Below are 11,719 nucleotides of genomic sequence, written 5' to 3' on the forward strand. Positions count from 1 at the left end.
CGTTGCAAAACACAATCACCGTTGTTAACATATTGCTAAATAACCATTTTTTTCATCATTTCAAACTTGGATATTATCCTTGTAATGCTTAATGTTTTAAAGTGTGCAATCAGATATTAGTTTTACACAAACACAAAATACAACCAATTCAACTGAACACTGATGTTATCTTATTAATTTGACTGTCATCAGCCATGATTGTATGTAATATTCCATAGCAGGGGCAGGGGCAATTGTTTTTTGTTTTTTTGTTTTTTTTTTTTTTCCTGCCATGATGTAATGATAAAGCACCGTTATCTGGCTTTCTTTTGTCAAAAGAGGCCCACCCTTCGCATGACGTCGTCTGACCTCTCGTCCAATCACGTGCCTCCCCCAAAAGTTTTCAGCCTATAAGATGAGACTAACTTTCTCAAGTGTCAGAAAAGACTTGTCCTCCTGGAGGCCCATCTATGGATACTCCAGACTGCACAGACCTACAGGTGGACTAACCCGAGGGCTTGATGACAGGGAGGTAGTATTTGGACTCTATTTCCGTGTGGCGAGTGGAGATGTCCGAGGAAAATTTGGGGGAAGAGTCGAGCAGCTCCCCGGTCTCCCCTGTGGACAGCGTCAGCAACAGCGAGGGGGAGGCGGACGCGCAGCCCAAAAGAAGCGCGAGGAAGCGGAGGCCGAGCAGAAAACTCGCCGCCGAAGACTCGGACAGCCCGAGCGCGGCTGGGGGCAAGCGGGGCAAGAAGTCGAGCAGCAGCGGCAGCCCGCAGTCGCTCGAGGAGCTGCAGAGCCAGCGAGTCATGGCCAACGTGCGCGAGCGCCAGAGGACTCAGTCTCTCAACGAGGCCTTCGCGGCCCTGCGCAAGATCATCCCCACGCTGCCCTCGGACAAACTGAGCAAAATACAGACGCTCAAACTGGCCGCCAGGTACATAGACTTCTTGTGCCAGGTGCTGCAGAGCGACGAGCTGGACGCCAAGATGTCCAGCTGCAGCTATGTGGCCCACGAGAGGCTCAGCTACGCCTTCTCCGTGTGGAGGATGGAGGGCGCCTGGTCCATGTCCACATCTCACTAGCACCCGGACGCCTCGAGCCCCAACATGCTAGGTAGGGGCGCGTACTAGTTTTTATTTTTATTGTTTTAAATTTTATTTATTTAGTTTTTTTAATGAAGTCCACTGTGTATACTGTCACATAGGGACAATATAGTTTTGTTCTGGCTGAAATCCATGCATGCTTTTGCTCGATAAGTTGTGCATATTGGCAAATATTGTGTTCTCGTGCTTTTTTTTTCTTGGCTAAAATACACGCTGCGTTTTTTCCCCCAACTAAAATGTATGCGTGCTTAATTTCCTCTTATATGTAAGTTTCATGCAAAAATACAAACAAACCCATCATGCAAACCGTCAAATAACATTTATTTCCAACTTTAAAATGCATGATGCAAATTGACGAGTAATTTCTTTCATAGGATTTAGGAAACAAACAAAATGCATTGTGCACGTTGGCGAAATGCATTATGCATATTGTGTTTGTTTCCCAGCAGAGGTACACAACATTTGACACCAACGTTTATTCGTAACTTTTTCTCCCTGCCAAAATACTTTGATGGCTAAAGCCAATTATTTTCCCCATACAACTAAAATGTCAAACATGTTTAATACAATTATGGTGCTCCAAAGTTCTGCAGCAGAACTGCACGATGAAATGTTGTCAATCACGTTTTCAACTAAAATGTTGAATATTACTTTTGATTCAAATTCATGTTATTAAAGGGTCCCAACGTGTTTTTTTAATGCATGATGCAAATTAGTTGTATTTTTCTATGCTTGAAACATATGGCTTATGGAAAGAAATAACACTTTGAATTGATTGCAATGCTATTCAGTACATGCTCATTATTTTATGTGCGCTTGACCCTGCACAGGTGACTGCTGATTCTAAACTTCTCACATTCTAACGGGACATATCTGGAGTCCAATGCTGGATACATGGGATCACTATTTAAAGCGAAGACCACGGAGGTGCTGCAGGGGATTTTTTTTTTTTTTTTTTGCAGCCCCCTCACACCCCCCATTCTGATGACGGCGTATGTACATTTTGTTGACTACGAATGTTGACTATATCACGGCTGATGCCTGTTAGAAAGAGTTGCTTTTACTTCATGTATTGGGACTTATTCTACAGTGGAGCAAGGCAGTTTGAAGTGTGTGTGTGTGTGTGTGTGTGTGTGTGTGTGTGTGTGTGTGTGTGTGTGTGTGTGTGTGTGTGTGTGTGTGTGTTTCTCTACTGGTGGTGTAGCCCACATTATAAGGCTGTTTTGTGGATCAAACCTGTGCAAAAAATATTTTCAGAAAACATTTATTTATTTATTGGTATTACATCTAGGAATACATCCTGTGTCTGAAATATAAATACATTCCTATTTTTATTATCACATTTGTAAATGGTTGTATATTTTTTTGCAATAAAGAAAAGGAGAATATTTTTGTCTGCGCCATTCTTTGCTCGTTGAAAAAAAAGAAAAATTGTTTTTCAAGGTATAAATCCACACGAGAGAAACAACGCAAGCAAAATGACAAAAGCTGGAAATGCTGCGTCAAAAAATATAAAATAAATATGTATAAAAATGCACGTTAAAACAAACAAGTGTGACGTATTTGCAAAATTTAAAACACAAACCAAATCCTAAATAAAACGACACGTGTTGCTTCTTAATGCGTTCCCGAGATCTGTACTGACAAATTTACCATAAATAAATAAGACGGGAGGACGTGTGAATCACTTAATTTGATTAATTTATGATTACATTTTTTTGAATTTAGCTGATTTGTTGTGAAAAACAGTCACGCATTAACGTATCGAAAAGGTCTCCAGAATAGCTGTAGAGATGCATGTCTTGCCTTTCCAATATCTAAATAATCACTCATAACTCAACAATACGTGTACATAAAGCGAATATTATAATTATCATTTTAAATCTATAACACAGAAAAAAGGAGACTTGAATAAACCGTTATGACACAATGTGACTTCCGGTGTCCCGGTGCGTGCTGTCATCACTTGGTGAAAATTTAGTTGACGTGGGAAAAGTTTTTCTGACTGTCCAAAAAGAAAGCCGTGACCGTTTGAAGGTGTGTAATTGGCCTTCAAGGTATGTATGGAATTCCCAGATGTCTATGAAATTTAAGGAGGCCTTGAAGGTAGCGTGGACGAGGGGGGCACTCTCACTGTTTTCGTGGGTGGGTGGGGGGCTCTACAAACCCACAAACACATCTACAGGCCCGAAAATGACTTGGTGTAGTTTACGATTACGTTTCACAACTTTTCTCTTATCCGTGCGACTTTGAACGCATCGCACCAAATTAAGGTAACGCCACATTAAAAACACATTCTTCCCTGGATGAAACAACCTTAAATATGTTTCCCCTTTTCAGAGCAGAGCAGTTGCCAATTGAAGCTCACAGAATGAAACCTATTTAGACCAGATGTTAAGGTTTTTTGGGGGGGAAGGAAAAAGTCACGTGAAATGAGCAGATGTTCAGTGTGGTGCAGAGGCTCACGCAGTGCATTGCATCGCAGTGCACTGACGGAGGGAACCCGCACGACACGCCGAACTGAGCCCAAAATTACGCTTATCAACCACAGCCTTGATTTCAATGGATTTTAACCGACTGATCGCGTGCGCTCTGGGAAATTGATGTCGACTCATTTGCACGTGAAAAAAAAAGGTAAGCTGTTCAAAATATGCAGTTTTATAAACGTAGGCTATTGCAAGAGACTGTATGCCTGCATTCAACATTTATATAAGAGCCGATGAAAACATGAATTATGCCACGTGTCTAAGATAAGGGGAGTTTCTGTAAAGAGGTCAACACTACTAAATTGTGTGTGTGTGTGTGTGTGTGTGTGTGTGTGTGTGTGCACGCATGATGTACGGGTGTGTGCGTGTACAAGCGTGGGAGTGTGTGTGCGTGCGAGTGCGTGTGTATGTGTGTGTGTTTTTTGTGTGACTGTGTACGTGTACCCGTGTACTCTGAGAGGGAGTGTGAGAATTTTCATGCAGCTGTTTGGGGAGGGAAACTAAAACCAGGCTAAGTAGTGACAGTATCTAATTAACATCTGTGTATTTGCACTTGATTCTATTACTGTACATGACTCCAAAATGAAAATACAGTACTTCGTATATTTGCTTTGTGCACTTGTGAAAAAAACCCATTAATTACAAGCAGTATTATGTAACCTCAGATGTAGCATCAGTAACAAAACAATGCTATTATTAAAAACAAATATTCGATTAATATCTATATGTCTGGGTGTGTACGTATAAGCAACCAGTAGAAAATTATTATTCATTTGATATTTGTTAGAAATAATTTCCAAATAGTTCCTCTATTATATGTAATATTTTGTATTATTAACTCATTTTCAATATGACGACGATTTAAATTACTTCAATTGTTCCTTTCGTTACTTCTAGTTTGTGAGCACTCGACTTTGATTCGCTCGTTACCGACATGTTTACTGTTCTTCTGGAATTAAAATATAATCAAAGTTTTATTTAGTAGGTCATGTTGGATCAAGAAAAGCATAGTCAATTTTAATCTGTACTTACATAAATGCAAAGTTAAGGACTGTTTTTTTGTTTTGTTTCGTTTTTTTTCCCAAACGAGCAGGTGCAGCTTTGATCATATTTGTGGTTTGGGGTAAAATTTTCCGGAGAAGTAAAAAATAAAAACAAACCTGACATCTACACCCACAGACACATACACACTATTATTAAAACTAATTCTCATCCAATTAAAACAACAATATAATTTAAAGCATGTATAGGTTTTTGTAAAAGCACAACATCAATTAAACATTTCTCCTGATGAAAAAAAATTATATATATATATATATATATATATATATATATATATATATATATATATATATATATAATTTTTTTTCATTCATATTACACGTTAAAATATTAAAAATAATAGCTGTTACATTTACATTTGTGTCAATTGTTTTGACCTTTTCTATACAGCAGCTGCAAGAAGTTTATTATTTTATTTTATTTTTTTTAAGATTTGTCAAGAAAGCTAAGCTCAAACCTCAAATGCTGTCATGGGCCACAAATCACCCAAGGGCGCAGGTTCACCACTCTTATCAATTACCATTGGGAATGAATACTAAAAATAGTTGGCAAAATGTTATATTCATGATAATGGCAGTAAGTAGAAAGCAGGTAATTAAAAAAAAAAAGTTCAAGCTTATGTAATTATAGGAGATCAACACTAGCATTTTCAAGCGGGTGTAACCATTGGGGCATCAGACATACAGGATGCAATTCATCATTTGGACTGGTAGTGTACTTGTGCAAAGACATCCAGTAAAAAACTTGGCCACGAATGACAAATTTGAGATTTCTACTACAGTGACTGCAGAACAATTAACAACAATAAGACCACAAAACATGCTTTGCTTGCCAAGAACACCATCATAACCAACACTGAAATTCGGCAGCATAGTAGGCTCAAGTAGATTGGCTTTGAGGAAATATATTTAATCATCTCGTGTGAGTCATCATAACGTTGTGTTGGTTCAACTTAAATAGGATGATTAAAATTAGGACCATAGAAAAAGATGACTTGAATCATCAAAATGTGTTGTTGAATAAAAATTTCCCAAAATACCAATTTACAGGCAAATAGTTCTTAAAGCATATTGTGTATAATTTAGAGATGCCGTTTACTGGTGTTACGTGAATGCAGCACGCGTACTACGGTGTCACAGAGAGACCATTCTTTGGAAGCAAGCGGCAAGCGAGCAAGAGCACATCACGCTGGTTAATTAACTCATGCTTCCACAAACATAAATAAAACGAAAACACAACGCTTACCAGTCAAGGAGAATGCAGGACAGTGATGTAGGCACACGAAGATTAACAACAATCGTAACCCCAACAACACAACGCATGCAGCAGGGCATAGAGGAAAGCCACAGGATAAGGCCAATTGTTGTTGTATCACTATGTCTTTGTTGGCGTTTTCTTTTATGTTTTGGTGGGTGATCTCAAATGTATACAATAACTAGTCATTCTAACTCCCAAACCAATCATTGATCATCGTGGATCATCATGAAACTTGTGCTGCCCCCTGCCCCCTACTCTACCTTCTCCTTCTTTTATATATGATTGCCAAACAAACCATCGATTTCCTTTGTTTTTATCATTTTTATTCGCTATTGATATACAAAACAGAAACTCACTCAGGTACATGCAACACACAAACTGATATCCAAAATATGATATGAATCACGATAGTGAAAGCTTTCCTCCTTCGCTTTGCATAGCTAAAAGAAACATGACTGCCCTGATCTGGGTGGCATTCCCCATGTAATATATATAGCGATTAACAGGCCTACAAATAAATATAAAATATTATGTTGCTCAGATATAACACATATATTTACACCTTTTTGAGATTTATGGCGCTGTTTCATAAATATTACACTCGCGTCACTTTTGTCCACCCCATTTTTTTTCTTTACAATAATAAGCCTCATTAAGTAAGAAGTAAAATCCACCTGTTTCTAAAATCCATCTGAGGGGGTGGACATTTTGCTACTTACTGTTGACTGAAAATGACATCACAGTTGCCCAGGGCTAAGGTAACCAATCAAGGCTCAATCAGCAAGTATCACATGACTAAACTCAAAACAAAAAGTGCGTGATTGGCCTTTATCTGAGTAATTGTGATGTCATTTTTAGTTGACCTAGCGCTTAGGGTGGCAGGCAGATTTCATACAGCCTGGCGACACAAGTTAGCCGAATTCTAATTGCCTAAAAACTCCAATATAAAACTACAGTACTTGAAGGATTGTATCTATAAGGATATATTATGACATGAAAAGAACGGAATATGTAGAATCATTTTAAAGTAAACAATATTAAATTTGTATATTTAGTAAAAATAGCTTAAGTGAAATTGACGTTTATTATAGTTATTATAATTATTATAATTATTATAGTTTGTTATAGTTATGATAATGTCAGGTTATATTAGGCCAGCAGAGAAGGCTTTGCTGGCTCTGTCAATCCACCTCTGCAGTAGTCACTTATATGAACAATACCGTGTTAAATAACTTGCCCTCCATCTTCCATTTTAGCATTTGATATGTCAATAATTCAAAATGAAGAACAATCCTGCCTTTGTTTTATGTAATTATTATACAATTTTACTACAAACAAACTGGAGAACTTTTAAATGAGTAACTTTAAAATAACGCTCACATAAAAGAAAAGCTAATGTCTTCTTTAAAAGTTATAATATATTTTGAAAGATGTGTTTTCGTTTCCAAATGTTGAAGAGGAAATCAATATATTTTGTAGAACTCTAAATTAAACCGAGCAGAATGGAAATATATGATTTGGTTTTGGCTGCATGTTAAATCCCATTATTTGCTTTTTTAAAAATCATTTTGGAGTCTCGTGGACGTAAAGCGTGTTTCATTTGGAAAATGGCACATTGTAGCTCATGAACTGGCGGCACGGCAGGTCAGCTTTTCATCATAGCCAAAGGCTCTCTCATGGTGAAGAATGACGTCATGGATCGAGCGCGCAACCTGATTGCGTCCTTTGATACCTTTCTAACTGACGCGCCCGCTGAAAACCTGCTCTGTCTCGAACGCATGCGACGTGTGCCACCCAGGCTGCAGACAAGACACAAATCAGTGCGTTTAGGAGGAGTATACAATGATTCACAGACAGGAAATGGCTGGGAAAAGGCTTGGCACCTTCTGGAATTGGCTACATCCCCATTGGCTCAGTGGAAAAGCTGGAATAATAAACAGGCAATCAGGAGGCTGCGTGAGTGTACACAAAGGCTGTTCAAAACATTGTAGATGATAAAATCACATTTTGGGGTCTCAAAGGCGATGATTATTTGTGGTTGCTGTTTGCCCATATAAGAGGGCGCCTTTACAAAGTGTAAACACCAGATCAAAGCACTCGGAACGTTCCTGTTTATGCTCAATCAAGATATTATTTATATAAGATATATGTTTGTATTGCTACTTATATTGTAGAATTCAACAGAGGAGAATATTTTTATATAGAGTGGAATCTTTTTGATCAAACAATCCACTCTGGAACATATGTCAACCGCAACTGTTTGGGATGCATTTTTCCAAAGGAAATGTCCTCTTCTGAGGTCAAATTTTCACTACCATAAAACTTACATTATCGACTGAGAAGGTTTTGAAAAAAAAAATACTAAGGCAACAGGGGGCGAACACACTGCAACCCAGAATGCTACAAACACAGAAATGAGATCACAACAAAAAGCTGCAAACAAAAACTGCAAACACATTGAAAAAAAAAAAATGAAAAAAGATAAAATCACAAAAATTAAATGGAAGCAAGCTTAGTACAAAACAAGTGCAAAAAAACACTGATATTAAAACAGCTACAATGAAAAACAAACAAATGAAGAAAAACACATGCTAACAAAATTGCAAACACAAAAGAAAGAAAGATGCCATCACAAAAACATGGACGCAAAACAAATAAAATAACACAGCAAAATGAAAACAGCAAAAAATATATGCTGCAAGTTGACACCACACATTTTTGCTGTATTTTCCTGTTTGCATTTCTTGTCTGCAGATATATTTTCTTTTTTTTGCCTCATTGCTGTGTTTGCGGCTTTCTGACGGTTCTTGGCCATTTCTGACACGCATTCAGACTTAATTCCGAAAATGCTGACATTCCACCTGTTGTAAGAACAATATGATAGTTAACCTACATGCAAACTAAGTAGACTCAAAGTTACAGGATGCAATTTTTCGTGGAAATTTCTGGTGTATTTGAATACATAAAGAAAGAAAAAACCCCACAAGAATGATATTGAGAAATTCTGCTAAAAATGGTGACATAATTAGCTGACTGCTACTCAAATTTGAGCATTATTGAGTTCTCAGGAAAGAAAGAATGCGACAATAACAGTGTACTAAACGTATTTATTAGTAGATATTTTCACCACTAAAAAGTTAAAATATCGTATCTTTAAAAAAAAAAAAAACACTTGCTGTTTTCCGAAAATTACATCACATATGCTCAAAGCTCAGAATGATGACCAATTGCAGCTTGTGGCTTTTCTGTTTTTTTTTTCATGTGACATTCAAGCTGAGCTGTGATTGGTTGTTATAGGCACTCAGTACATGTCCTCTCCATCCATCTATTATCATAAATTTTCTACGTGGCAAAATAAGCTTTCAAAGCTAAGTCCATAAAAAGTTATTGTCAAATTAATCATTAACTAAGTGTATACTGCAGGAAATGAAAAGGTTTAGTATTTATCAACTGAGGTGTATGTTTGAAAAAATGTTGACGAATAAATTGAGGAGGAAATCTTCAGCAGGATGCAGTTTAAAATGCACATTTACTTGTCATCCAACGCAAATCCTCCAGCTTCAGTCGCTCTACAGCGTGACCCTTACACATTAGCTACATTGGCACAGTTCAACATATTCAACATTGAACAAGATTTTCAGTTGTGGTTTCCAATGGTGGAGCAATGCATAGCATTACACAGAGTGAAGTGTTGGTTCAATTTTCAGGCAACAAAATACACCTCAAGCATGTGATCAAATTTGCCAGTGTGATGTGACTACAATAAATCGAGAACGTGATTTCATCCGGGCCTGACATGAATTTTAGATCTGGCTCGAGACTGGTTAGGGGAACTTATTAAAGATCGCAAATGAATGAATAAGATTTACATGAACCATCCTATATTAGATGCATACAGAAGACAATTTGTCCTGTGTTTTGAAGTAAAGAGAGACAGCCACATTGCCAGAGGATATTACGGATATAGCCAGCTCCTGATCCTGTCCCTGAGGGCACTCGACCTCCCCGGGTATTAATCCCATTACCTTCATTAACCTGGTGGCCCACCAATAGTGAGGCTCACACCGATAATTAATGTGTCATTACCTCCACTTACAAAGCTCCCCCTGTTGCTCCTACACCGTTTCAAACACTCTTATCCCGTTAAGTGGATTCCAGGAAGGCAGGATCCTTTTGTGGAAGCGAGGCAAGTCAAATTGACCATCAACACCCTGTTGTAGAGCAGACGTTCGGCGCTTATGTCAATACATTAGAGAGGAAAATGCACGACACGTGATCTTCCTTGCATTTTGAAAGAAACGAAAGAAAAAATGGTGGTATTAAAATCTAAATGCAGTGGAACCTCTGAGGTTGAACGCAATCAGTTACGGGACACTGGTCAACCTCCTGTTTGGATTTAGAAACTATTTATCCCATAGGAAATACTGGAGATTGAATCACTCGTTTCTTTGCAGTAGATGTCGCTTGAGCGAAACCTTTCTTAACTCTTTAGTCGAAGCATTTTGCCTTACAAATGTCATAGAAGTGACACATAAAAAAATGAAATAAATCTCCTGACGATCTGATGACTGAACACATGGGGTGCTTCAATCAGTGGAGCAAGGCAAGGTTGCTGACAATTTCATGCATTGTGTTTTGTAATAGGAGTGTAAAACTGGTTAACTACCAAGTAAAACGGCAAAAATAAAGTAAAAGTGGGAAAACTACAAGCATAATTTGATGGCAATGGATAGACATTCTGTTTATGCCATGATTGTGAAGGACATTCGTTTTTCTCATTCCTAACAGTTGAAATAGTGTTCCATTGTTAATATTAAAACAATCAAAAAGATTGTTTGTCTAGCTTTCCGACATTGTAACATTTTTCCTCTTTATGCTAATAATTCTCGGTGGTTGCAGAGGTTCGGTGCAACATTACCTCCAGGCAGGAACATGGGGATCCATGCCCCTATAACTAAGTTCCCGCCCACCCCAGTAGATACAAGCAGATACGTAGTAAGTATCTACGTAGTATCTACGCAGTAGATACGTTGTAATTCAAAGTTTCCTTTGCCTAACCTGCATATAAATTGTGAATTGGCTGTACCGTGCCACGTTTTAATAGGTATCAAAAGTCTGGTCTTAACTCTGCGCTCATTTATTGGCTTAATGTGCTTTACTCACTCAAACTGGGCAAAAATCAACAAAAGCTGTCCTGAATTTCAAACACATTTTGATTGCAGCTTTATACTTTAAGCAGATCCCTTCTTACTTGTATGTATGGTGCAAACAAGTAACGAAGTGTTTATCAAAATCAACGAGGTTTGTATGGTGTCAATTTCTACATATCCCAGGGCAATGTAGATTTATGGAGAAGGCCAACGTAAGAACATAATGCAACATTCCACAACGAAAACCGGCTTCATCAATCATGTTTTCATTGTTTACTGTGGTGAAATGTAATAACAAGGCTCATGTTTGTTGTGTGGTGTTGCTTAGTTGTAAAGTATCACTGAAGTTGTGCCTCTCAGAAAACTGTCCTTTCTCACATTCCAGCTGGGGCGCCATGGCGACACACCATCACACCGATAAAGGAACCATTTGGATTTCAAGAAGCGTGGCCCAATCACATGAGAATTTAGTTGGATTCCATACAAAATAGTATTACTGTGCTACAACATGTTTCAACACTGAATTTTTTGAAAATGACATCTTAAACCCAAACTGAAATTTTGTCAAAAATGTAACATGTATAAAGCATTTCAGCCATGTTTGTAAATTGTACACATTTGCACTTTTGTGTGTCACTTTGGGGTTTCACACTTGCCCTGAATCTAAATGGTAATG

The 11,719-nt window shown here is 38.0% G+C and overlaps 1 protein-coding gene across 1 annotated transcript; it reads left to right on the forward strand.

Moving 5' to 3' along the window:
- Positions 1-442: 442 nt before the first annotated feature.
- LOC148425562 (twist-related protein 2-like) lies at positions 443-2,339 on the forward strand. Its single transcript, XM_088410714.1, has 2 exons — positions 443-1,098; positions 1,919-2,339. Exon 1 carries the CDS (start codon positions 549-551, stop codon positions 1,065-1,067), a length of 519 nt encoding a protein of 172 aa, XP_088266840.1. The 5' UTR covers positions 443-548; the 3' UTR covers positions 1,068-1,098; positions 1,919-2,339.
- Positions 2,340-11,719: the final 9,380 nt, after the last annotated feature.

This window comes from Hippichthys cyanospilos, chromosome 3 (assembly GCF_059441005.1).
Source record: "Hippichthys cyanospilos isolate Australia breed blue-spotted pipefish chromosome 3, RoL_Hcya_1.0, whole genome shotgun sequence".
Lineage (NCBI taxonomy): Eukaryota > Metazoa > Chordata > Actinopteri > Syngnathiformes > Syngnathidae > Hippichthys > Hippichthys cyanospilos.

Bases quoted from the DNA above. Each gene is read 5' to 3' on its own strand.
- LOC148425562 (XM_088410714.1), top strand. From the start codon at position 549: ATGTCCGAGGAAAATTTGGGGGAAGAGTCGAGCAGCTCCCCGGTCTCC.